This window comes from Rhincodon typus, chromosome 27 (assembly GCF_021869965.1).
Source record: "Rhincodon typus isolate 14 chromosome 27, sRhiTyp1.1, whole genome shotgun sequence".
NCBI lineage: Eukaryota > Metazoa > Chordata > Chondrichthyes > Orectolobiformes > Rhincodontidae > Rhincodon > Rhincodon typus.
This window is the reverse complement of record NC_063358.1, coordinates 21,855,536-21,883,172: the sequence shown is the minus strand read 5'-3', so window position 1 is coordinate 21,883,172 and position 27,637 is coordinate 21,855,536. Positions and strand designations below refer to the sequence as shown.

General features: G+C 39.3%; 1 protein-coding gene across 2 annotated transcripts in view; it reads right to left on the bottom strand.

The window, feature by feature from the left end:
- Nucleotides 1-8,047: 8,047 nt before the first annotated feature.
- The window catches only part of LOC109935612 (non-compact myelin associated protein), a 71,535-nt gene continuing 51,945 nt past the window's right edge, over nucleotides 8,048-27,637 (bottom strand). For both annotated transcript variants that reach the window (XM_048613224.1, XM_048613223.1), the window contains 3 exons: nucleotides 24,042-24,128; nucleotides 14,313-14,397; nucleotides 8,048-10,842 (listed from right to left, as the gene is read on the bottom strand). In XM_048613224.1, the coding sequence (XP_048469181.1) occupies nucleotides 10,704-10,842; nucleotides 14,313-14,397; nucleotides 24,042-24,128 (311 nt within the window). In that variant the 3' untranslated portion in view covers nucleotides 8,048-10,703. The remainder of the gene's footprint in view (nucleotides 10,843-14,312; nucleotides 14,398-24,041; nucleotides 24,129-27,637) is intronic.

Here is a 27,637-nt window from a genome sequence, read left to right as displayed (position 1 = left end):
ATTGTGAAAATCTATTGAAACCAGAAGTTGAGACAGGCCTAAGTGACAAAATTACGGTGAAATGGCAGACTGTCAAATTTCATCTTGATGAACTGCTGAGTCTTTACAAGAGCTAAGCAATGCAGAGCTGGTCATTGCAACGTGGAACCTATGCAGAACAGATCACTTAATTCTTAACTAGTGAACATGAACAACCAGATGGATCATCTTAAGCCATTGCTGCAGTCCACATGCTGCAGGTTGACCCACAATGCCAAGTGGATCCTTAGTTCACTTGTTATGGTCATGTGATTTCTAAAAGACTGCTAATTATGTCAGTTAATTATGATGTTCTAAAAGACTGTAATACAACTATCAAATTAAATGAAGTTATAGGCCATCTTGTTGGATATGAGAATGTTAGTTTTATAGAAGGGGAAACATGCTGTATTAGTCTTTTGACTGTTCTAAGCAATGCTTGACAATTTTGACCTTGCTTTAATTTGAAACAAACACCAAGGTTTTTTGAATAAAATGTCTCATTCAAAATACCTTCTGAAACAGATATAAACATAACATGCAGTTCTTGTCCATATCCCTTATACCTTAATTCAATGTAACAACATTAGCTGGTTTCAATCTAGAGTCCTGCAAGCAATTATGAATCCTGACTTATGGAAGGTACTAGGAGTGGAAATAGCCTTTCAATGCAATCATAGCAATTCCCCACACCATCTCCATTATTATTTTGAAGGAATCAGTGCAGTAATTAATCTGTAAAACAGCCAAAAACTAATAACATGAATACTTGTTCTCTACCGTTGTGCTCATTAAACTCCCCATTCCAATACTAAACTGAAGACTTCAGCCTGTTTAAAAGTAAGGCTGTGCAATTACAATTTCGTACTTGTCAACCCCTAGACTTTATTTTTGATTGTGATCTGAATTGGGAAAATGGCTGTCTTACAGCAAAGGATGGAGAAAGGAAGTGACTGAAACTCATTTTAAATTGTATTTACACTGTTGGTTTTGAGGCACTGGGGCAAAAGTGTAAACGGATGGCACAGCACTGGGACATGTCTAAAAGGTGAGATTTGACCAGCAACGGGTAGCTGATTGGTTTGCGGAATTGTGACTAGTTATGCTTGCCAAATGTCATTAGCCTGAGGACAACTCTCTGATTGGTTCCTGCACAACTAAATAACATGTGGGTGTGAATAATGCAGTGAAAATCCTTCAGACCTCTGAAAGGTGGAGGCTGCGCCTCTCTCTATTAAAATAACTGAATCTAAACCTTAGAATCCCTACAGTGTGGAAACAGGTCATTCAGCCCAACAAGTCCACACCGCCCCTCTGAAGAGCACCCCACCCAGACCCATTCCCCTATGTCTAACCCACCTAACCGAAACATCCCTGGGCACTATGGGCAACTTAGCATGGACAATCCACTTAACCTGCACATCTTTGTGGGAGGAAACCAGAGCACCCGGAGGAAACCCACACAGACACAGGGAGAACGTACAAACTCCACACAGACAGTGACCCAAGGCTGGAATCAAACCCAGGTCCCTGGCACTGTGAGGCAGCAGTGCTAACCACCGAGGCACCATGCCGCTTAAAGAAAGCCAGTTTTTTTTTCCCACCACTTATGTATTTTAAAGCATTACTAGCCCTCCATTTTATGAGAATGAAAGTAAAAACCTTTACCTTAGTTTGTGTACAAGTCTAGCAAAAGCTGATTCCCAATTGATCCACCAGGGGGATCTACAGAACTGACATAGCAAATGATATTTGATTTTCTGACTAGCATCCCAGCTGTTATACCTTTGAGTTGTGTCAGCTATGTGCAATAAAATGGGAGGTTTCCCTGAGCAATTGAAGAGGAATGTGTAAACAGATCATATCATCAAGCAGATCATTCATATTATATACCATATATCAACTAGCTCTCTCCTGACCCTCAAGATTTTTAATAACATATTAAGACTGCTGTTTTAATTTGTGCACTTCAGAGAGGCAGAAAGAAGACTACAATCATTTTTCTTTGCCTCTTCTCCCTGAATTACACCTAATGTACGTACAGTTTTTGTTCTGAAGGAGTCATCCTGGACCGGAAACATTAATTCTGTTTCCGTCTCTACCGATTCTGCCAGACCTGCTGAGGTTCTCCAGCATTTTCTGAGTTTCTGTATAGTTTTTGTTTCCTTTCCTAAAGAAGGAAGTACTTACTGGAGAGGGGATCCAACAAAGATTCACCAGATTGACTACTGGAGTGGTCCTGTGAGGGGAGTTTGAATAGAATGAGTCTATCTTCTCTGGGATTTTAGAAAAAGTAATCTCATTGAAATGCATATAATTCCCAGAAGGTTTGAGAGCTGATGCCAGGATGATGTTTCCCCTGGTGGGAGTAACTATAAGACAATAAGACATAGGAGCAGAAATTAGGCCATTCAGCCCGTCGAGTCTGCTCCACCATTCAATCATGGCTGATAAATTTTGAAACCCCATTCTCCCACTTCCTCCCATAACCTTTGATCCCCTTAACAATCAAGAACCTATCTACCTCTGCCTTAACTAGAATGAGAGGTGACAGTCTCAGGGTGAGGGGTTGGTTGGCCATTTGTGACTGAAGTGAAGAGAAATTCCTTCACTCAGATATTTGTGAATCTCTGCTATTTTTATTGCAGCGAGCTGTGGATGCTCAGTTGTGGAATATATTTCCGATTGCAATCATTGGAACTTTGGTACTGAGGGAGCAAAGGTTATTGGAAAAGGGGAGGGAAGTGGGGTGCAGCATGAATGGTAGAGCAGATGAGATCTACCCACACTCCTACTTATTGTGTTCTTAATTCAGATGCCAAATCAGTAAATTATTTAAAAAATCATGATTGTTGACAATGTTGGAACTATCAAATCATCAATTCATAAAAGAAAAACTATATTCTCTAATCACCTATGTCTATGCCAACCCTTTGAAAGATACTCAATTTAGAAGCACTCCCTAATTTTATTTCCAAAATCTTGCAGAAAAATCTCCCTCAAGTACCACAGGTACCACATCAAGGACAGTGTTCCCCACTTATGATGCTTTTGTTTCAAGGCACAATGCCTGGATAAATTCCTCTTGCCTGCAGAGGACGGGAACCTGCATACGAATATATGTAGCTTTGAGCAAATGCCAGTGAAGCACAGCTTGACCAAACAGCCTTGTCTTGCCTTTTATAAATTTCAACAAAAACTTAGAGTAACAATTGAAAACAAAAAATGCAGGAGATCACAGCGGATCAGGCAGCATCCATGCAGACGAAGCAAGCTGACGTTTCGAGTCTAGATGATTTTTCATCAGAGCTGATGTGCATCCTGCAGTAATTTTCTCCCACATAGGGGTAACAGTCCCTTGTATATACTCCATGACGTCACCTCAGCCAAAGTCCACATGCTAGTCAGATTATATTTGCCAACCAATCAGCACCTTGTTCAGCAGTTTAAACGACTATTCCTTTTAAAATTTCGTATTCTTGTGTCTGGCTTGACGAATTCAAGACGAAAATTTTCAACAGCATGTCTACTTTTCTCAAGAGTACTCAATTCTGTTTTATGATACTTTGTCAAATATCTTTTGCTAGTTCATACAGACAACAATCAACCATCATCAGCCCTTTAGTTACTTCATCAACAAACTCAATAAAGCTACATAGATGAGGTTTGTCTTTAAAAATCCATGCTGGGTGATTCTTGTTAATTCATACCTCTCCAATTAGGAATTCATTCATTAGATTAGTCTGTAGTTACCAGGTTTCAACCCTTTCTTGAATAGGAATGTTACATTTTCAAAGCCTTCCAGTCCTCCAGCACCATTCCCATGTCATCACTATAGATCATTTATGTAGTGGAAGTTGTATTTAGCACACATCAACTCATTAGAGAGATTAAATACTAAGCACAATTGAATTTGAGTTGAGCCAGATGTTATATTCCATGTTATAAGCTGGTAAAGAGCTATACTTTTAAAGATGTCAGTGTTCCTTACATTTGTATGTTTGTGGCAACTTGAGTTCACTTCAGACAAGCTCTAAGCTTAAAACAAGTGCAATACATTAGTCTCCCTGCAATTTGGATCACATTTAGGTGGAACCCAGAATAGTCAATGCACTGAGGTGAACTTTACAAGTATACATGCACCAAGTGTGAAGTTCAGTTCTACATTTGGTATAATTGACCTGACATTTTATAAACAAGTTCTGCAGAGTTTGAGCAGAAATTCAGACCTTAGCACCTGTATTTTTAGTAATATGAATTCCATTTGCTATTTTTTAAACAAAAAATATTGGTTCACATGATACAAGTGTCATTGGCGAGGCCAGTATTTATTGCCCATCCTTAACTGCCCTTAAGTAGTAGTTGTGTGACGTTTTTATTCTTTTGTGGAACCTGGGCATCTCTGGCTGGCCAGTATTTATTGCCCATCCCTTGTGTCCTTGAAAATATTGTGATATTGTGCTGCCTTCTTGAACTGCTGCGGTCCATGTACTGTAGATAGACCCACAATGCCCTTAGGGAGGGAATTCCAGGGTTTTGATCCAGTGACACTGAAGGGAAAGAGACATTGAGTCATACAGCATGGAAACAGACCCTTTGGTCCAACTAGTTCAAACCGACCATGTTCCCAAACTAAACTAGTCCCACTTGCCTGCTTTTGGCCCATATCCCTCCAAACCTTTCCCGTTCACGTACTTATCCAAAATTATTTTAACCATTGTGCCTGTACCTGCATCCACCACTTCCTCTGGCAGTTTATTCCACACACTAACCACTCTCTGTGTAAAAAAGTTGCCCCTCACATCCTTTTTAAATCTTTCTCCTCTCACCTTAAAAAGTGTCCCCTAATTTTGAACTCCTCCACCATAGGGAAAAGACCTTTGCTATTCACCTAATCTCTGCCCCTTATGATTTTATAAACCTCTATAAGGTCATACTTCAGCCTCCTTAGCTCCAGTGAAAAAAGTCCCAGCCAATCCAGCCTATTTTTATAACTAAAACCCTCCATTTCTAGCAGCATCCTGGCAAATCTTTTCTGAACCCTCTCCAATTTAATGATATCCTTCCTATAACATGGTGACCAGAACTCACACAGTTCTCCAGAACAGGTCTCACCAATGTCCTGTGCAACCTCAATATGACATCTCAACTCCGATACTCAAAGATCTGAGCAATGAAGGCAAGTGTGCTAAACCCCTTTCTTAACCACCCTATCTACCTGTTGTGCAATTTTTAAAGAATTATGTACATGAACCTCTAGGTCTCTCTGTTCTACAACACTACCCAGTGCCCTACATGAACTGTTCAAGTCCTGCCTTTGTTTGCTTTATCAAAATGTAATATGTCGTATATCTCCAAATTAAACTGCATCTGCACATTGATCCAATTGATTAAGACCTCTGTAATCTTAGACAACCTTCTTCACTGTCCTCTATACCACTAATTTTGGTGTCATCCGCAAACTTATTAACCATGCCTACTATATTCTCACCTAACTCATTTATATATGGTGATATAGTCCCAATTCAAAATAATATGTGGCTTGAAAGAGAATGTGCAAGCGGTGTTGCTCATATGCATTTGCTGCTCTTTTCCTCTGGTACAATGGTGAACAACTGGCACACCAATCTCCATGTTGATGAAAAAATTAGAATGCCCCTGGAATGATGCAGAATAAGCAGATTATCATGTTGTCCAGTACGTAGCCTTGACTTATCACCAGCACTGCCATTTTAGAGCTCAGTGCTCCAGCTCTTAATATCACAAAGCTGAATGATGATTCAGCAGCAGGAATCCATCAAAGATATTTGAAGGGATCAACGACTTTAAGGGTTGTTCCTAATCAACTAAATTTGCCACTGCTCGATCAGGATTTTGAAATAACTCCTATGGGCTGGTATCCTGTCACCAAGTCACCCTTTATATACACATGGAGAGCCCTTGACACTGATCCAGTTTCCTCAGAGCTAGCTCGCAGAGTGAACAGAATCTCTGACATTCCCGTTTATATGTGAGCCAGGGCTCCCTCATCGATCTAGATTAAAAGTCCCAATTAGGGAACTTATATTATATGAGGTCCATCTGGCTGACCTCATTATAATCACTACAGGTTTGGTGTTTCTCTATTTAAAGTTGTCAAAATCTGCAGGGAGTGGCGAGGCATGTGCCGAAGGACTTCATCCTGACTTTAGGCTTTTTGCATAAACCACTTGTTTCCAGAAGTAGATGTAGTAGGAGGTATTCAGCTTAGATTATAGCATGACAGGGCAAATGAACAGAGGTGACACAGAATAGGATGAACTGCTAGAAGGAGGAGGAAGAAGTGGCATGGGAGTGTTAACAGATGAATCAAGCCAACAATTTAACTAGGGTAGAAAAGAGAAATAATGCATGCACAAAATACAATGAATGGCATCACATGCAAATTTTCAGTTCACTTTAGATCTTTCCTTGGATTTAGTTGTGCTGGACACTCCCTTAAGCAGTCCATGTCCTATGTTCAAGCCTGTACCCAATGTCTCAGCACAATAAACCATAACCAGGAGTGAAATAACAGTCCCCTCTTTGTAACCTGAAATTGTCCTTATAAATGCTTCTCCAATCTTTCAGCATACCAACTAAAAACACATTGATGAGACAGGCCCAGATATAATCAGTAAGTTGTTTTAATTTACATACAAGTAAACATTTAGTGTGACAGTTTATAATCAAAACATATTTCACTTAATTTGAAACACATCCTTATCAATAAAAATTATAATAAACAATGGTGCACAATCCCACATCAACAGGCAAACTAAATCTTATGTGGTTAAGTTCTGATTCTGTTTGGCTTTGAACCCATAGGAAACCAGGTTTTTCTTCAGTTACAAAAACAGAAATTGCTCAAAAAGCTCAGCAGGTATGGCAGCATCTGTGGAGAGAAACCAGAATTAACGTTTTGGATCTGAGGAAGGATAAATCAACTCAAAATGTTAACTCTGATTTCTCTCCACTGATGCTGCCAAAGCTGCTGATTTTTTTTAGCAATTTCTGCTTTCCAGCATCCGCAGTTCTTTCAGTTTTTCTTCCATTAGTTTGAGTCCTTTTTGTATCTAATGTAATTGATTTACTTGGATAGTTTCATTGCTTTCTAACAACAAGAACAGGCACAGGTGTCCCACCGTAAACCCAGGAGCCTCATCCTGAGGATGAATTCTCTGCAGACTCAGTATATTGGCCTCAGGTGAATAGGTTGGTCCAATGATAATAGTAACCAGTCTCATTCATCCATGCAAAGTAAGATCCTCTGATGTATTAGGAACCTAAATGTATTTTAACGTGATATATTTGATGAGGAGTTTACTATAGATGTGTTGCTCAGTAAAACCTAGCGGCAGAGTAGCACAGACCCTTCAAAGTAAGTGCTAAAACTACTTTTAAGAGGAGAGAGGGGTGAGTAGTTTTCCAGGATCCCAAGGAATCACATGTTCAGAATTAATATTATTTTCATCACTGCAACCCCCACCCCTATCCCAGGACTTGGTTTTCTCCAAGTTTGATCAGACTCCAGTGACATTGCACCACTCTGGAGCCACTGAGTTGTATTAAGGCAGTATTATTGGGCATGCAGCTGGCTGAAAAATGTTAATTAGATCCACTTTTGACAGGGATGGCCCACAGTCACAGCTTTCAGGCTTTCAGCCAACCTGCTCCACCATCTGGAAATGAATCTTTTCGCCTCAACTGAAATCATTCACGTGCGATGGTTTCTGAATGGATTGTCTGTAATAACCTTTGATAAGACCAATGAGGCAACTAATTTGCACATACTGCACCCAAAAAGAGCAAATAATTACAAGACACCAAGTTCACTTATTTTGGTTCAAAATCAGAAATTGCTGGAGAAACTCAGCAGGTCTGGCAGCATCTTTTAAGAGAAAAACAGAGTTAACTTTTTGAGTCCAGTGACCCTTCTTCAGAACTGAACATTAGGACTTTGAGTACTGAAGAAGGGTCATTGGACTCAAAACATTAACGGTTTCTCTCTTCAAAGATGCTGCCAGACCCACTGAGTTTCTCTAGCAATTTCTGCTTTCAAATTTACAGAATCTGCAATTTTTGTTTTATATCACTCATTTTCATGTTGCTGTTTAGCTACTGTTGCTCAGAACATCTGAAGAACATCCATTGTCTTTTGAGATCTTCCATCTAGACAAGAACTTAATATAATGTCTTGTTAGAAAGAAGACACCTCCAACAATGTAAACCTCTCCATGCTGCACTGACATATCAGCTTGGATTATGAATTCACATTTATGGAGCAGGACTTGAACATATAACCCAACGATTTAAATGTAAGTTACCACTTAACCATGCAGACAAATGCATGGAGGCAATATTTTGTGGACTTGTTTTGAAATTACAATTTAGTTACCAAGCCTCAAAACAGCCAATAACATGGAATGAGTATGAAGACTAACCTGTGAATGCAGATTTTACATTTATTGCGTACAGGAAACTGCATGACAGGAAGGCATCCACATTTCAAATTCAGCAAAAATCTGTTGTGCAATAATAAAAATTGGTTTCACTTAAAGTGACTCGATCCTTCAATGTGTCACTTTGCATGTAAACAATGAACGTTCTCTTCATAATTTCACATACAATTCTCATGTTTATAAGAAGGTCAGGCTTGATATTATAAAACACTGCAACACTTTAGGACAAGTTGGGCATTTATTTAAAATTTACAGATTCACCTTGTATTTTTGAAATTCTCTTTCCTCAAACAAGAATTTGCTCATGGGGTTTTGCTAGTATTGTATTCAGCTCAAGTAAGCCCTGGGTTGTTGCTGCTTTTGCATGACTTATCTTCATTGATGGCTCTCCACTTATTGAATGATCTTCTTATAGCGATTGGGGATCAGAAAAACTACATAAACCAACTATATTGGTCTATTAATACCAGATTGCTCTAATTTTAATATATGCATTTACACAAAGCAATAAATAAAACCTACTTAATACAGATTAGTCAACTCAAGTATCAACTACAATATTGTGTAGTAACTGCATTAATTTCACTTGGCTGTGACTTCTGTCAGTGTTGCATATTGCCAAAATACAAGGCCATACTCTGAGAAACAACTTGTGACAAGAGTGAGCAAAAGAAATTACAAAGTAATTGGTGATTATATAATTTCAGGAGTAAAATGTACCCACAACCTCGACATTGGAAAATTGAAACTTGAAAGCAAAACAACATCAGTGATTCCATGGTTTATGGATATAGCATTGCCTTTTAAATTAAACAATCAGGCTTGTCAAACCAGCAGAGTTAAATGGTCTTGCCTCAAATTTCCCCATTTTACATTTTTGTTTTACAGAATTTTTTTTCAATGGCACGGATACAAATGGGGGTCTTGAAGAACCTCCATTGTCTCACTTTAAATCAATCTCTCAAAAGACAAGACAGTGAATTTGATCTAGGTAACTACAAGTCTATTAACATAACATTAATAAGTAGTAAAACAATACAATTTATTCCAAGCAACATGTTGAAAGAGTATTCATGAAGCAATAACTTAACAAGAAACAAGCAACATGGATTTAAAACATCCTGCCCAACATCTTCACTACTTTGAGGACATTACGGATAAAATAGCTGTCAGCTTACCCTTGACACTGTTCATCAGAATTTTAAGAAAGCTTTTGAAAAATCTCCATGTAAACAGGCTAATTAAATGGAAAGTTGCACAAATGCAGGAAGAACATAGAACTAGATAGGACTGTGTCTTATAAATAGGACACCAAGATCATGCAAGATGTTGTGAGAGAATGCAGTCTTTCAGAATTTTACTGAAACAATCCAAGTAGCAAAATCAACTACAATTTTGTCAAAAATTGCTGCCTAAGGAAAATAAGGGAAGCAATAAAAAAAGCATATTTCAAAAACGTCTACATATCTGGATCGAGAAACAGTAAAATATATTTAACACTGATAAATGTAAAGTATTGCACATAGTCAAATTACATAGATCACAGTTACATACAAATTTTTCTCAGTTAACACAGATACTAGAACAAAACTTGCAGTGTATAAGTAAAGAGATGAAGCCATTAAAAATGAAAATCAAGTTAGAAACATCAAATACTTTGGAAGTGATGTGTTCACTATTACACTTCGATTCTTTTAGCAGTTTCTCTATGTTAATAATTCCATTCACCTCGAACTTTTTAATCAAAGTGATGAATATTTAAGGTGATTTACCAAGCAAGTTAATAAAGGCAAAATCATTGTACTTTTCAAAATAGCGTTGGATGTTGTGAGAGTTAAAAACACAAGTGTTGGACTTTTAACGTCCCTGATTTACTTATGGTCTCTAAACGAGAGAAAGAAAGAAATCAATTATTTCCAGATGAGTCGACGAATGTAGAGATTTCGTGAGGAACTGTGATCCCAACTATTTTTCAGGGATCTACAATTGTTGATGTAACTGCTTTCTCTTTGAAATTCTGCAGTCTGAAAAAATAAAGTGCAGCCCAGAAAGTTTGTGAACTGAGAGATAATGGGTCCTTTGGAGACTGGATAAAGATGGTAATTTTAGTAACACATTTTTATTTCGCACTTCTGCGACCCAAATTATCCAGATTCAGTCTGTAATAGCATCCTTCTCTGTCCCATTACATTGGTACTTCAGCTTTTATTTCCTTTCCAATGGAATATTCAATGAACTAGAAACCTGTGATGTTTGCCTGCTTGTGTCAAGACCAGTCTGTGGAAGTGGATTTGAAAGTTGCTTTGATGATTTTGGCGCCAGATCTCTTTTCAGTCGGCTTTGTCTACAGAATAACATCAATTGTTAGTGTTGGTGACACTGGTGTGATATTTACATTCAAGCTACATATTATTTTATGTCCATCAGAATGTAAACCAAAAAAGGCATGATTACAGACAATTTATACATTTCTAGATTCTCACAAAAACAATGTTAACCATGGAGCATCACAAAATATGAATCACTATGTACAAAGCAACCATTTGATTTTCCTCCTAATTTGCATTACTTTGAAGAAAGTTGTTTGTTCCTGCTGCTCACCAATTTTTTCCTGACTTTGCATCATTTTAAAATAATTTGTCTTTCTTTCTGCAAATTTCATATCCTCTTCCCTTCAGCTTCCGTCCCACCAGCTATTCCGTACCCGGGAATATGCCTTCACCTTGCTTTACTCTGGTCTGGGTGTACAGTTCCTGACTTGAAATGGTTTTTTACTCAACTCCACATTGATGGCTTTCTTCAACTCTAATGTAGCCTGCAAAACACTCGGTTTTCAAGGGAAAGTGATCATGTGTGCAATATTCTGCAATTAATCTTAATAAATTGCTAACAACTCTCCCTCATTTTTGCACACAAGCGGTGCAGGAACTGGAGTACATGTTTTTCTAATGGGTGCCACAGACCCGGTATAACCTATAAAGTATCATAACTGACAGAAAGTTAAAAATATTGTACAAAATCTACAAACTATGAAACCTGCACATCATTTGTTCTGAAATTTAGTACAACAGTGCTTCTTTAAATTCTCATCTCATGCCAATCCACCTTTCCCGTATGCCATGCCTTTTTCATTTCTTACTCACCTCCCATATTATTTCCAAGCTTTCCACCCCTTCTCCTTGTGCAATCCCTATGCCATCCTTCCCATCTCTTGCTGCCCATCCCTTTCATATGGGACAACTGCATCCCCTGCCCACATCCCACCAATCCTTCCAGCCAAAGTGCTAGTGTTGGGGTTACCTTGCCTTTGTTTTTTTTTCATCCATCCCATCACTGCAATGCCCATGCCACTCTCTTAAACTACTCTCCCCAGTCCTGCCAATAACTTTACTATAGGGCTCCTTTTATCCTCCAGTGCTTTCTTCCTCCACTAGTCCCTCTACCCATCTCACCATAGCAAAATATAAAAAAAAATACCTGTAATAAAATTCATTTATCACTTAACAAAAATGCTTACAATACAATAAACTGTGTTTCTCCTTCCCAAAAACTTTAGTCTTTTATTTATATTCAAGAAATTTTTTCCATTTCCCACAACGAATTGGCATATTCACTTAAGACGAGTGGTTTGCTAATTTTTCTTCCCCAAAATCCAATGGTTTTACACTGGCCTGGACCTACAGTTTAGAAATGTACACATTATAAAAGCAGCATTATACTCTTTCTTGTCAAAATGCACATGCTGTTCTCATTGAAGTTGTAACTATCACAGTGCCGTACTGGTGATGTTATCCCCAATGTCATGTATGCAATAGCAGATAAATTCTATTTTGAATTTTTTGTTTTGTTGACACTTATATCTCATTGTTTCTCATTTTATGTACTGCCTTCTTGTCTTGAGACTTGGTTATTGTGCACACTTTTGGAGCTGTAATTCCATAGTGAGTACAGTGTAGGTTACGAGAACACTCCTATCATATAAATCATTCTTTCACACACAAAATCTGTAACACAACTGAACCCAATGTCTGGGTCAAACTTACACAATGGGGGCAAAGCAGAACCTAGGTTTAGATCCAAGGATAATAATGGGCCAAAACAGGGAAACCATTTGTAACAATTATTTTTATATATAATCTTCGTGGTTTTTCAAGAACTGGGTAATTTTTATGTGGAAAAAGAAAACACGGTTCAGCGCTAGTGAATAAATTCTTCCCATTTAAGACACTGAGCGTTAACATCAAACATGTTTGCATTAGGGAAGTTTCAGCCTTAACTTCAGAAAAGCAGTGGAACACTACTGCACCAGACTGCCACATCTCCCATGCCAGCCATCCACTAACTTCGAGGTAAGCTTGTGAGAATTAGTTATGTCTGCTCAGTAGAGGTTGAATCAAGACTCTTCAAGCTTATCTCATGTATGATCTTTCTATTCAAGTGGAAGAAGAAGACTTGGATCTCTTCATTCTCAATAGATTTCAATTTATTTCCTAGAACAATGGCTAACCCATTGTATTAATGAAAGTACTTTTGGTTGTATATTATTTTGTGTTGTATACACTGGCTTGAGAGAAGAATGAAAATGGTCAATACAGTTTCTTTAAAAATTGGATTTATGGATTTCATTGGCTCAATTTGCAGAATTTGCCCTCAGAAAAGTGGGCTGGATTCTCTGAGGAGTAGCATCAAACAGGATTGGGGCTAGCCATCTCTTATTTTATGTGAAAGGAGGGAGCTCTGTCCTTCTGAGAGGAGATTCCAATCAGGGCTCCATTAGAAACGTGCAGCAGTACTTCCGCTCTGACATGTTTTTTGTAGCACAGAACTGTCAGAAGCAGGTAAACCATGCCCCTTTTCACAACAGTCAGCTACCCTATTCTGGCATTTGAAAGAACAGACTTTGACGGTGTTTGTGGGAGGTTGGGGAGGGTGCGAGAAATCAGGTTTAGCAGAGCAGTGTCTGGGTGCAGAGTGGTGGAAGGCTTCGCAAGTGGAGAAGCAGAAGTGGGGAGCTTCTCTAGTGTTGGGGTAAGTGGTGGGGAAGGGGATCAGGTGCAGAGCTGGGGAAGGGGGCAATGTGTCCAAAAGCAGGAGGAAAAGGGGGTTCCACTGAATATTTACTCAGGAGTTAGACTACATATTTAAGTCTAACTTTTCCTGGTTAACTATTTACTTAAATTCATTTGAACCCTCTGAATCTTTTGATTTAAATGGACACTTTTGAAGGGTTCCAGATGTAGAGGAATTGCCCAGTAGAAAATTCAATTTCTCGGGCAACAACTTTGGAATCTGCAATTAATCTGGTTGGCAGAAAATCCAGGCCAAATGTACTTAATGATTAGTTTTATGGGTTTCTTATTTGTGATTGGTATTTTTTTTCTACTTGTGCAAATTCTCATAATTACATTAAAAAGCCGATGATCATTTAAACTGATGAGGGAAGGAATAGCTACTTCACACACCTCAACTTTAGAAAGATTCTCTCTTGCATATATGTTGATTTAATGGACCTAACTATTTTTACACTCATAGATAGATGGTCCTGTTATTCCTCTTCAAACTATGCATCATTCTAGCTTGCAAACATGTCACTATTTCTTCCTGGTTGCTGGATCAAAACCCAGGAACTCCACCTCTAACAGCGTTGTGGTGTTCCTGCATCCAAAGGACTGCAGCTTTTCAAGGTGACAGTTCACCACCACCATTTCCAGGACAATTAGGAATGTACAATAAATGCTGGCTTGTAACGCCCACATTTCATGAATTAATTTTAAAAAGTGTAATATAAACAATTTTTCATAATTACTTCATTACCTGTTATAGTGCTTTAAAGTGAGCAATACCAGGGTGAGTATGATTATTACTCCAATTACAATGACAGCTACAATTGCACCAGAGCCTGGAACACAAAAAGAGAATTCAGTTAATCTGGAGCTCATATTCCCACTGACTTCGCTCCTTATCAGAAGTGGGGGGGGGAGGGGAAGCTAATGTCGCTTCAGTGAAGTTTTTTTTGCCTTACGTACATTGAATTGGTAAGACATCACATTGCTTTCAATGGAAGTTTTTGTTTTGTGAGCAATTGCAAAGATTAACTTAATTTTGATTTCATGCCAAAAATATGAAGATTCTAATATTTATCTATAATAACCTTATATGTACTGATTCATCACACCATAAGTCAGCGCTAGTCGGGATTTTATGTGCCCTCACTTGGCCTGAGTTCAGCACAGCAAGGGAAGTCAAACAGATCGGGTGCCCAGACCACTGTCTTACCACCTACTCCCAAACTCAACTCATAACATGTTACATGAGTGAATGATGAAATTGGCCATCAACATATCTGTACAACTGAAAGGTCAACAATATGTTGTCCAAGAAATAATATCTGGGCACTTGGGTGGGATTGGGCAGGCCATTTTGTGTGACCGACATGATCAAAGGCAGGAAGAGGGTGGGGTGCACCTCATTCAGGGCAGTACCCTGTGCACATTGCAGGGGCATCCCTCCCAAAGCTGTCACCCTATCCTTCTGCACTGCTTGCCCAGAGCCTGGTCCCTCCATCCACCTTTCACCCTTCACAGGTCTCTAGCTTACACCCCTGGCTAAAACCCCGGCACTTAACTTCTCAAGGTAGCCGTGATCTTTCTTGGACAATGTAGACAACTGAGTTCCGGTGATGCTAGGACTGATGGAGCTGTCTGGTGATCAGAGTGGGAGATCCTCCCAAGTGAAGACAGGGCAGGTGAAAGGTCGCCAGTTTAGCAACTTGCAATACATTCTGCTGTGACATAGGCTTTAAAGGAGGAAGGGTGTAGGCTTCCAACCAATATTCCTTGGGGAATGTAAGCAATCTGCCAATCCCCTTTAGATCCAGCCCATTGTCAGGATTTTCACCTTTCATTTTCAGAATCCTGGAAGCCCATAAACATTTTATAATAAGCCAGATTTACAAAGCAAATCTGTGGCAAAAGCTTTGAGAGTACCAGGAAAACATGACTTTAGTCCACATAAATAATAACCGTGTGGCACAGATGTTGTACTTTTTTTGGTATTCCACTGATAGGTAAGTTGGTAACCAAAGGAATTTGATTTAAAGATAAAAGAACCAGAGGCAACAGGAGATGATTTTGGACAGCATGGTGGCTCTGTGGTTAGCACTGCTGACTCACAGCATTAGGGACTAGGTTCGATTCCACCTTGGTTTGACTGTCTGTGTGGAGTTTGCACATTCTCCCTGTTTCCGTGTGGATTTCCTCTGGTTTCCTCCTGCAATCCAAAAATGTGCAGGTTAGATGGATTGGCCATGCTAAATTGCCCACAGTGTCCAGGGGTGTGCAGGCTAGGTGAGTTAGCCATGGGAAATGCAGGGTTACAGGGATAAGGTAGGAGGGTGGGTCTGGGTAGGATGCTCTGAGAGTTGGTGTGGATTTGATGCGCCAAATGGCCTGTTTCCACACTGTAGGGATTCTAGCATGCTGTTCTGATCCAAAATGAGCATGTGGTGGAAGCGGCTTCAATGGAAACTTTCAAATCAAAATTGGATATATACTTAAAAAGATAGCAAGTATCTGCAACACTTTTGATAAAAGGCAAATTTGCTTGCAGTTTCACAGGCACAAGCACAGTTAGTTGCATAATCTCCTTCAATAAGGTTGCAATGATGATATGATTTTGCTAATTTACTATTTGCTAATCTGAAAGGTACATATGGGCATAGCTCATTCATTTCTGACTTGAATGAGTTCTGAACTTAATTTTCACTTTTCAATTTAATGTGTTTATATATTGTATATACAATATATATATATCTATCTGTGACATCAGCAGGTTACAAGGTGAGACATGAAACAAAAAGCTGGAAATACTTCACATCATTCTCTGTGGATAGAGAAACAGAGGTAACATTTATTAACCATAAATATTAACTGTGCTCCTTTCTCCTAAGATGCTGCCAAGCAGCTCTGGCATTTTCTGTTTTCATTTCAGATATTTGCAGTAAATTGCCTCTGTACATGCCAAGAGAAGTTTTCAAGCAGGCCTGATAGCGAGCTTGTGCATTGGCCAGCTTACTCCTGGGATGTAAAAACCTTATTGCAAAGCTCTGAATCACATTCTGTCACATTAAGCACATTCCATATTTAGTCTTTGTTTTGATTTTATAAAAAATAGAGACTTGTTAATACGAAACAAATTCGACCAACTAACCAGTAAGTTGCTCGATCAGAGCTAATGAGACGTAAATAAGACAAAAAACTTTATGAAGCAGTTAGAGTTCATACATAGATCCATATAGGTCTCAAAAAGGTGAAAAACCATTTTTCAAGATAAAATTGGCAAAGCCATAGGGCGAGATTTTCACAGAGTCAGACAGACTCCAGAAACATTTTAATAAGTATAAAAATTCTACACGAGAAGAACAATCTGTAATGACATTGCATTCAGGATTATTTCATCAGCACTCTCTGTACTTGTTAATTTTTAAAGATAAAACAGGCTGAGGGGGCACCTTCATGCTGAAGCATTGTCCCACTTTTTGCAGCTGGCTGCTTCTCTGAAGCTGGAAGATCTCTGATTGGTTTTCCAGCTTTGAGATCCCATTTATCACCCTTAACTGGATAACAAAACCTGGTTCCAAGCCAATTCAGGGGATGCCAAGGTCAAAATTCCTATGTGTTTTTCTTTACCTTCATAGGAGCAGTTGCATTCCAAAATAGTTCCTCTTCCTGGATTCCTGCCCCCAGAATGAAAATTCAGACTTCTGTCAACATTGAGTTACATGGCCTTAAACAGGGGTTGTAGTAGAGAGGCTAAAATTAGCCTCAGCACCCATGATTTGGAGTGCTGATGGAAGGTATAGTGGGGTGGCAGGGGGAGGTAAATTCATGTGTGGAATCTGCACCATCATGGCACATGTCCAACCATCTTACTGTACACTGTAATGCTGCTGCCAGGACATTTTGTACACAGGGCCAGGCACACACCTCATAGTTTGGACCAGAGTACATCTCGATGATCTTCAATTACTCTTTGGGCTTTCACTCTATTTTCATCTATTTGGATGATCATAGCATTTTAGCCTTGCTTTTCCCTTTTGTGTTTTGTTTCCTCAGCCAGAGCTTAATGACTCACAGTCCTTACTTGAATCCAGGCAGCTTGTTGTAAGGGTTAACAAGGGGTGGACATATTGCAATCTCACACCAATGCTAGTTACGAGCAGCATGCGCAGCAACACACTGCAAGTGCATCGACCTAATAGCCATGTCTCAAGATTTACAAGGAGTAGCCCTCAGTCAGGCCAAGGGGACCCTCAGAGTTATCAAGGCCAGGATTAGTAGGGAAACTAACATTCACAATTGACTCAGTCTTAGTTATAAATCACCGAAGTATAATCTAATACATTATTCTGCGTAACAGCAGCCAATTCAGACATTGGTACTGTAACATGTGATTCTGCTTAGCTTCACTTGACAAGGAAATACGGCGTGGGACTGCAGAGTGAAGACAATAGACTAATGGTTTAGAATTACAGCTGCAAGGCCAAGGGGCCCCTCTTTAGTTAATCTGTAGCTTGTATCCAGACTTCTAAAGGTGAATCAGGCAGAGTTAGTATCCTCCCAGTTTGTTAACCCTTATCAAGAAATCACAGTCACAGCTGTGCAGCTGTACTGGTGCTGATTTTATTTGCTATACACATGAGACAATTCTAGATCAGCAAACTTAATCTTCTGACTAAATGTAACCTTTGTGTTGTAGTTAACTTTGTAAATCTTTTAATTGTGTGATCGTTCAGATTTTCATCACTCAAGGCTATGTATTGAATAATATTCACATAACTATTTGTTTAGCATTTTGTGATCTCTGTATTAGTTTTTATATAATTTGGTAGATTTCAGAAATATTTTATACTAAATGTTTTGCCTTTTAGAAAACAAGGGTTGTATTAACACTTACCAAGCATTCAAATACAACAGCTAACAAATGACTGACTGTTCAAATTTGCCTTAAAGTTACAAGCATCTGACTTACTGGGAATCACGAATTAAATAAGAAATGTGATGAGCTCGAGTATATCAATCAGTGGGACCTGACTGCATCTCCTCCCTTATCCCTAACAGAGGGGTGTAGAACATTTCAAACTGTCCTTTTAGTGAAAAAGTCATAAGGAGACAACAAACAGACCACAGTGAAGAGGAGACAACAAGGTGCAGGGCTGGATGAACACAGCAGGCCAAGCAGCATCATAGGAGCAGAGAGGCTGACGAGCCTTTGGATAACTGAGAACCGAGGAACCCGTCACCCTTAAGAGTCAATTAGAAATTGATCATGTCTCCCTTAAACCAACTAGCAATAAGCCTCACCTAATGGAGGCCAGTCAGAATGTAATGATGTAATTGCTCATACTGTGGATTGTGGCTTGGAAAGAGTTAATAGTCGACAGCTTCCAGTTCAAGCACGAAGAAGTTTGGCAAGTTAAGTTACCCTGCTGTCCAATCAGAAGTGGAAGCAGAAGTTACAGGTGTGACAGAAGTACAAGTAAGCGAGAAGGGGGCATTGCCTTTTTGATAAGGGAGAACATTACAGTGCTTAGAGAGGATATTCCTAAGGGATCATAAAATGAGGCCATATGGTTAGAACTTAGAAACAAGAGGGGATGTTCACTCTGTTGGGACTGTATTATAGACCCCCAAATAGCAGCAGGTGCTGGAGGAGCAGATGTGTAGAGAGTATGCAGATACCTGTAGGATTAATAGAGTAGTATTGATTGGAGATTTTAATTTGCCCTGTATTGAATGGGCTGCCCAGAGTGTAAAAGACCCATTCGGGGTGGAATTTGTCAAGTGTATCCAAGAAAGTTTCCTAAATCAATATATAGAGGGCCCTACTCGGGAGGGTGCAATACTAGACTTTGTCTTAGTAAACAAGGTCAGTAAGTGAGTGTTAGAGTAAAGGGAAAAGCTGGCAGGCTGAGGGATATTGAGGCTCTGGTCAGGAAAAAGGCATACATTGGGTTTAAGCTAGCTATCGGGTTTAAGTAAATCCCTAGATGACTACAAAAAGTGCAGGAGCACACTTAAGAGGGAAATCAGAAGAGCAAAAAAAGGGTATGAGATGGATCTGGCAGATAAGGTTAAAGATAATCCCAAGAGGTTCTATAGCTATATAAGAGCAAAAGGGTGGCTAGAGAGAGAATAGGTCCCCTTAAAGATCAGCATGGCCGTCTGTGTGTGGAGCCTCAGGAAATGGGGGAGATTTTTAAGGAATATTTCTCCTCAGTGTTTACTGAGGACAGAATCATGGATGCTAAGGAAATAAGGGAAACAAGTGGGGATGTTTTGGACTGCATACATATTGCCAGAGAGTAGGTGTTTGTAGTCTTAGAGCGCATTAAGGTGGATAATCCCCTGGGCCTGATCAAGTCCATTTTCAGTCATTGTGGGAGGTTAGGGAAGAAATTGCAGAGGCCCTTGGAGAGATTTTGGTTTCATCTTTAGCCACTGGTGAAGTTCTGGTAGACGGAGGGTGGCTAATGTTGTTCCATTGTTTAAGAAAGGTGGCAAGGACAAGCCAGGGAACTACAGACCAGTGAGCCTGACATTGGTGGTAGGCAAGTTATTGGAGAGGATACTGAGGGACAGGATCAACCAACATTTGGATAGTCAAGGTCTGAGTAGAGATAGTCAGCATGGATTTGTGAGTGGGAAGTCATGTCTGACAAATCTTTTAGTTTTTCGAAGAGGTAACCAAAAGGATAGATGAGGGTAGTGCAGTAGATGTTGTCTATGTGGACTTTTGTAAGGCTTTTGACAAGGTCCTGCATGGCAGGCTAGTCATGAAGGTTAGGTCGCATGGGATCCAGGGAGAGCTAGCTAATTGGATTCAAAATTGGCTCGATGGTAGGAAGCAGAGGGTGATGGTTGAAGGTTGTTTCTCAGACTGGAGGCCTGTGACTAGTGGTGTGCCACAGGTTGGTGCTGGGACCTTTGATATTTGTTATTTACATAAATTGTCTGGATGTGAATGTACAAGACACAATTAGTAAATTTATGGATGAAACAAAATTAGGAGGTATCATTGATAGCGAGGAAAGTTATCAAAAATTACAGAGGGATCTTGATCAGATGGGGAAGTGGGCTAAGGATTGGCAAATACAATTCAATACAGATAAGTGCAAGGTGTTGCACTTTGGAAAGTCAAACCACGGCAGGACTTATACAGTAAATGGTAAGGTCCTAGTGAGTGTGTGGAACAGAGGGACCTGGGAGTATAAGTACATAGTTTGCTGAAAGCGGCGTCACAGGTAGACAGAGTAGTGAAGCTGGCACTTAGTATGCTGGCCTTCTTTGGTTGAGGCATTGAATATAGGCGTTGGGACGTTATGTTACAGTTGTATAAGTTATTGGTGAGGCCACACTTGGAGTATTGTGTACAGTTTTGGTCACCCTGTTAGAGGAAAGACACAGTTAAACTGAAAGTGTGCAAAGAAAATTTACGAGGATGTTGCCAGGATTAGTAGGCCTGAGTTATAGGCAGAGGTTGTCCAGGATAGGACTTTACTCATTGGAATGTAGGAGAATGAGGGGTGGTCTTACTGAGGTGTTTAAAATCATGAGGGGCAAAGATAGGATGAATGCATATAGTCTTGTTCCCAGGGATGGGGAATTGAAAACTAGAGGACATAGGCTTAAGGTGAGAGGGGAAAGATTTAAGAAGGATCTGAGGGGCAACTTCTTCATGCAGACAGTGGTGCATATATAGAATGGGCTGCCAGAGAAAGTGATTGAGGCAGATACAATAGCAACATTTAAAAAAAAACATTTGGATAGGTACATGGATGGGAAGGGTTTGGAGGGATATGGGCCAAATGCAGGCAATTGGAACTAGCTGAGTGGGCACCATGGTCAGCATGGTCCAGTTTAGGCCGAAGGGCCTGCTTCCATGCTGTATTATTCTATGACTCTATAAGTACAGGGAAGCTTGTAGCTTGGTTCCCATATACATTTATAAACGTACATACGTATGTGCAATGAAACAGTGCTACATATGCATCCTGAGAAAAGTCTGCTTTTGGTTCCCCTCCCATGAAGCACTTGATCTGGTGCACAAGTAGTGTTTAAAATAGCACTGGTGTTAGGAATCCCTGAAAGTCCTGGCAGTGATGAGTACTTCCACCTCTGGTGAGAGGGAGGATAGGACAAGCCAGGTACCATATAAGCATGGTGCAGAGATAATCAGATGAGTTTCTGAGAATAGAGTGAGAAATCCTACTAGAACTCATGGAGAGAAACCTTCATGAAACTTGCTGTAATTGACACTTAGCTGATTTTAGCCAAGAGTTTACATTCTTGATCCAGTAAGCTTTGCTGGAAACAGGGTGATTGAATATCACATGAATATGCAGCAGTGTGGGTAGAATGCACTAATGAAAGATGTCAGCGCATCATTATGTAAATTCACTCACTAATATTGACCACTTGGTGAAGCAGAACCATAAATCAAAATAATATGATGGAAAAGGACAGGGAACACAGGAAAAAGCGAAGAAATAAATCTGATTATTGCGCTCTTCAACTAGTTTATGGTGAAGGGGAGGAAGCATTTTGTTTTGTTGAATTATTGAGGTCTGGTTTTGCCTCTGATCTTCGTATCGTCTTACAATTCTCTTCCATCCAACTGACAAGATTTATTTTCAAATCAAAAAGGTGCACTTTATTCCTTTCTACGATTTAATTACCTGGAATTCAGCCAGTTACTGATGAATGGTAAATTGTGTATTCAAGTTTAAAAAAAGCCCTATTCATAAAGGAGGCAGTTAGAACAAATTGGCACTTAAACATGTTCCACTGCATCTATTGTTTCCTATGGATATTATTTAGACATTCTCTCACCCTCCCCCATGCTGGTTCAAAGTTTCTCTTGTACTCTATGCAAGATGGTTGGATATAGGTACTGACTCATATTGGGGTACAGGTGCCAAGTCATGTGGGTTGTAGCTCTGTAGTTACCATTAGCCCTCCAACACCTTGGCCAAGCAAGCAGTTTCACAGGTTAGTCTAGATAAATTAGTGCTGGCAGAGTATTTGACTGAATTAACATGCACCTCAGCAGAAAATTTATTAATAGCAATGAGCAGAAACATTTCTGAGTTGGCTACACGGGTGATTTAATGGTGGCAGTCGATAGTTAAAAGCTGAAAAAAAATGTCATGGTGATTTGGTGGTGGGAAAGCCGTACAGTTGTGTGCAATAGCACTTCTGGTTATAAAAAACAAGAAACATTCCTTTCTCTCCTTTTCCGATTGGTATTGGAGTTATTTGTAGTTATTTGCACATTACAAGGAAATATTAGCCTTGAAGTGGCTGCAGCACAAAAATATTATAATTAAACCCGAGCTAAAAGGATTACATTTTGAAGATAGATTGTATTGACTTACCTTCTATTTCCTTCAGTTTAGAAAATAAAGAGGTGACATATGGGAGAGGATAGCCTAAAGATATTGTTGCTGGACTAATAAGCTGGGTTTGAATCCTACTACAGCAGATGGTAGGATTTAAATTCAATAGAAATCTGGAATTAAATGTCTACTGATGATCTTGAAACCATTGTTGGTTATCATTAAAAACCCATCTGGTTCCCTAACGTCCTGTAGGGAAGGAAAACTGCTATCCCTACCTCACTTGGTCTACATGGGACTCCAGAGCCACTGTAATACAGTTGACTCTTAACTGCCCTCTGGCCTGCCAGGCCATTTCACTCAATTGTATCAATCGCTGGAAAAGCCAAAAGGAATAAAACCAGATGACCACCTAGCATCAACTGACATTGTGCGTCTTCTTATAGCAAATGGACTGCAGCAGTTCAAGAAGTAGCTCACCAACACCTTCTCCAGGCCAAGTGGGACAGGCATTAAATACTGGCCCTGTCAGCAGTGCTCACATTTCCACGAATGAATAAAACATAGTAATGAAAATGATTTAAGATCTTGAGAATAAAAATTGATAAACCATTTCTTTTGACAGATGAGTCTACAACAAGGGGACATAACCTTAAAATCCAGCAGGACCTTTCAGGGATGATTCGTCACAAAGTGTGATTGGAGGCAGGGTACCAACTGAAAATATCTAATTTGAGACTGATAGATTATGTGTGTAATGATGTTAAGGTATGCGGAATAGGGCAGATGAATAACTTAAGATTCAGGTCAGCAACGAGCGAATTAAATAGTACTGCAGGATAGAGGTGCTGATTGGCCTCCTCCTGTCTCTTTGACATTAGTGCCCCCTTTGCCTAAGACAAGACCATGCAGTATAGGATAGAACGTGGAGACTTTTGGTTTGCTTGATTCAGCTTCACAATAGGCTGGTGACTGAATCATTAGGAAAACTCTCCTCCCCTCTTTGTTGTACAAATAAGCAATTTATTCGCCAATTATTCTGCAGAGTTAAACTTGGAAGCTCATTAATTATCAGCCTACACTATTTCTCCACATAAACCAATTTACAATAGGAAAAGGAAGTTACAAGCAGTAAGTTCCATACTTACTCTGGTACAGAATTTCTTCAGGGGATTTTGTGGCCATCGATGTGATGTTTTCTTTTTTTGTGGTGTTGACCGTCATGCTGATCGTCACTGGCAAAAAGAAAAACAAAACCAGGTATTAGTGGTGAGCCTGTTTTAGGTGCCAAATATTTTTTCACAGGATTCAAATATTATTGGGCTTAAGAATTAAAATGGCTTGTCAAAATCGTTTGCACCCAAGGTTCTGATCTCTGCCCTCCACTTTCCCTTTCTGCCGGCCAGTTTCTCCTAACTCTGAAAAGGTCCATTTGGAGTCTGTGTCTGACAATCCTTAGTCCAGACAGAAAGAATCAACAAGGAAATGTGGAGCCTCATTCCATTTTCTAGCCTTACAGTTTACAGCAATATAAGTGCCATTGTAAAATTCAAACCAAAAGGTGCAAATAGGAGTCAATTGTTTAACAATTTGGGGTTTGGATCACTTTGTATGCAAAACAAATGACACACAATAAATCACAAAGACACACGTGCACTGGAATTATCCACCACTGTCATCTTGTGGTACAAAAAACACATGGCTGCATTCCATCAGTAGGATCCTAAAAGGTACCTTCAAAAATAATTCCTAATAGTCCAAGAGGACTTTGACAAACGTAGTGCATGTACTTTTCCTGTCTGATTGTAATGGTACATCATTGATGATACTGCTTGCCAATTACAAGGGACAGGCATCCAGGCCAATATACATAACAATAACAATAACTCCACACTCCAATCACATCCAGGCAATGCACAAGTTCCAAATTTGGGGCAGGATTAATGACAATGATGGTTTGGAAATGCTGATCTACAAGTGAAATATGTCATCTCTATCCATAGAAGTTTCATGCTGTTACATTGCTAGTAATCTGACCAAACACAATACATCATCTGTTGTAATTAAAAAAAACATTTCTGAAACAGAGATCTTAAACAAACTTAGCTGACTCAATTACTGGAAAATCTTGCTCTTAAAGTAACATTTTACACCTAAATATTGGCTCCCCAGCAGTTTGCATAGGAAATTAACACTTGGCCAGTTGGGAGTTGATGCCACTGTTGAACAGAATAATGCAAAGACTCTGCAACAGCCATCAGAACATTGACACCCATAAAAATGTCTGTCTATGGTACTTAGACCATTGTGTACTTTCCATTCATTCCTGGGGCCAACTAATGTAGCCAATTTGACCCACATAATCCTGTGAACAGCAAGCATCAAAATCCAATCATAGACATACAGACTTCAATTTGCCAGAGGTCTTGCGAACATTTGATGGACCTTAAAAAGTAGTATTCAAATGGAAAGGTATGCAATTATATTGTTTTAGTTTCTTTCAATAGGTTATAAAGTGCTTTCCAAAGTAAACGCTTTTATCATCAACAATTAATCCCTAAAGTGACATTAGAAGTTTTTCCCCAACTGGTGCATGTATGGGAATTTCTTCAGAAATTGCTCCCCAACTTTATTAGAATCATAGAGAATAGGATCAGGCCCATCGAGTCCATTCCACCTTTCAACATGATCATGGCAGATTTTGCATCTTAATACCATACTCGGGCTCTCTTCTCATGTCACACAACACCTTTAGTCTCTAAAAATCTTTTTTGTAAACAAATTGAGTGACTATACCTCCACAACATTCAATAGTAGAGAATTCTGCAGGTACACCATGCTCTGAGTGAAGAAATCTCTCCCTGTTCAGTCTAAAATAGTCTACCCTGCGTTATGAGTCTGTGTTCCAGACTGCTAGCCAGAGAAAACACGATCCCTGCATCCAGTCTATTCACCCCTGTCAGAATTTTATACATTCCTCTCATCCTTCACAAGTGCAGGCCTAGTACGGTAAATCTCATCATATAACAAACCTGCCATTCCAAGGATCAGTCTGGTGAAACTTTGCTGAATTCCCTCTAAGGCAAGTGTATCTTAGGTAAGATGGCTGAAACTGTACATAACACTTCAGATGTTGGCTCAACAGGACCCTCTATAACTCCAGTAATATATTCTTGCTCCAGTACTCAAACACTCTCACATTATTGGCCAACATATCATTTGCCATCCTGCATGTTTTCTTTTAGTTACAGCAGTATAAGGGCACTCAGGTTCCTTTCTACATCAACATTTCCCAATTTATCATCATTTAATTAATACTCTGCAATTTTTTTCTACCAAAGTGGATAACTTTAAAATTATCCATGTAATATTCTATCTACCATGCATTTGCCCAACCACTCAACTTATCAAAATTATTTTGATGGCTCTGTACTTTGAACTCACTACTCAAGCTCACCTAGCTTTGTTATCAGCAAACTTGGAAATATTACATTTGATTGCCTAATCTAAATTATTGATAAGTATTGTGAATACCTGGGGCCCAAGCACTGATCCCTATGATACTCAATTTGTCACAACATTCCACTCCAAAAAAAGACCAATTAATTTTCCCTCTCCGTTTCCTATCTGCTAGCCAAATTCTCATTCCATACCAGTGTATAAGCCCAAATCCAATGTGCTTTCATTTTGCAATATAACCTCGTGAGACTACATCAAAAGCTTTTCAAAAGCCCAAATATACCACACTCACTGATTCTCCCTTATGTATTCTATTCGTTATATCCTCAAAAAATTTCAGTGGGCTTGTCAAACATAATTTTCCTTTCATAAATCCATGCTGACTTTGTCCAATCCCATTGGTCTTTTCTAAGTTGCTATTCTCATATCCTTAAACATATTGTAGCATTTTTCCTGCAACAGATATTAGGCTAAGCGATCTATAATTCCCTGTTTCCTCCTTCCCTCTTTTTTTAAAAAATAGTTCTGTGGTGGAAATATCGTTCACTTCTAGTGAAGTTGTCATAGCAAAATAGGTTTTGGGATCTTTATGGAGGAGCCAGATATTTGTACATGCAAATTGTTGAAGTTGATGGAATAGAAAATTTCAGACATAAACAGCAATAAATGATAACTGGACCAATAAGTAACATACACATCAGCCAACTGAAAGCAGAACAAAAACTGCCAAACATGGGTGTTTCAAATAACAGTAGTCAAAATGGACATCAAGAGGCAGATACCAAAAATAATGACAATGTTAAATCATTTTTTTATTGTTTACAAGGCCTTTAGTTCATCTTTGTTTTTCCACTTAATGCACCTGTTACCAAGAATGAGACATAACATTATAAAGATGCATAAAATTGAACATCCAACAAGTGAAGTTAATTACGTAACAGCATGTTTGGTCACTATTTTCAACCAGACGCCTGTGTTAGAAGCTTGAACTTCAAGCTCATGGAACTGTAGGCCCATATAGCTACAAATATTCAAGCCGGTGAGGTACAATTCCCAATATGCAACCATGCATCAAATGGTTCCATGAATTGCTATTCACAAAATTAGGGAACTAAATCTCCAGGGCAATAATTGTTGGGGAACTGGAATAGCTCAATTTTTGTATAAGAACCAGCAGAACAAGTTAAAATACAGGCTACAAGGTGCAGGGCTGGATGAACACAGCAGGCCAAGCAGCATCATAGGAGCAGAGAGGCTGACGTTTCGGGCCTAGATCCTTCATCAG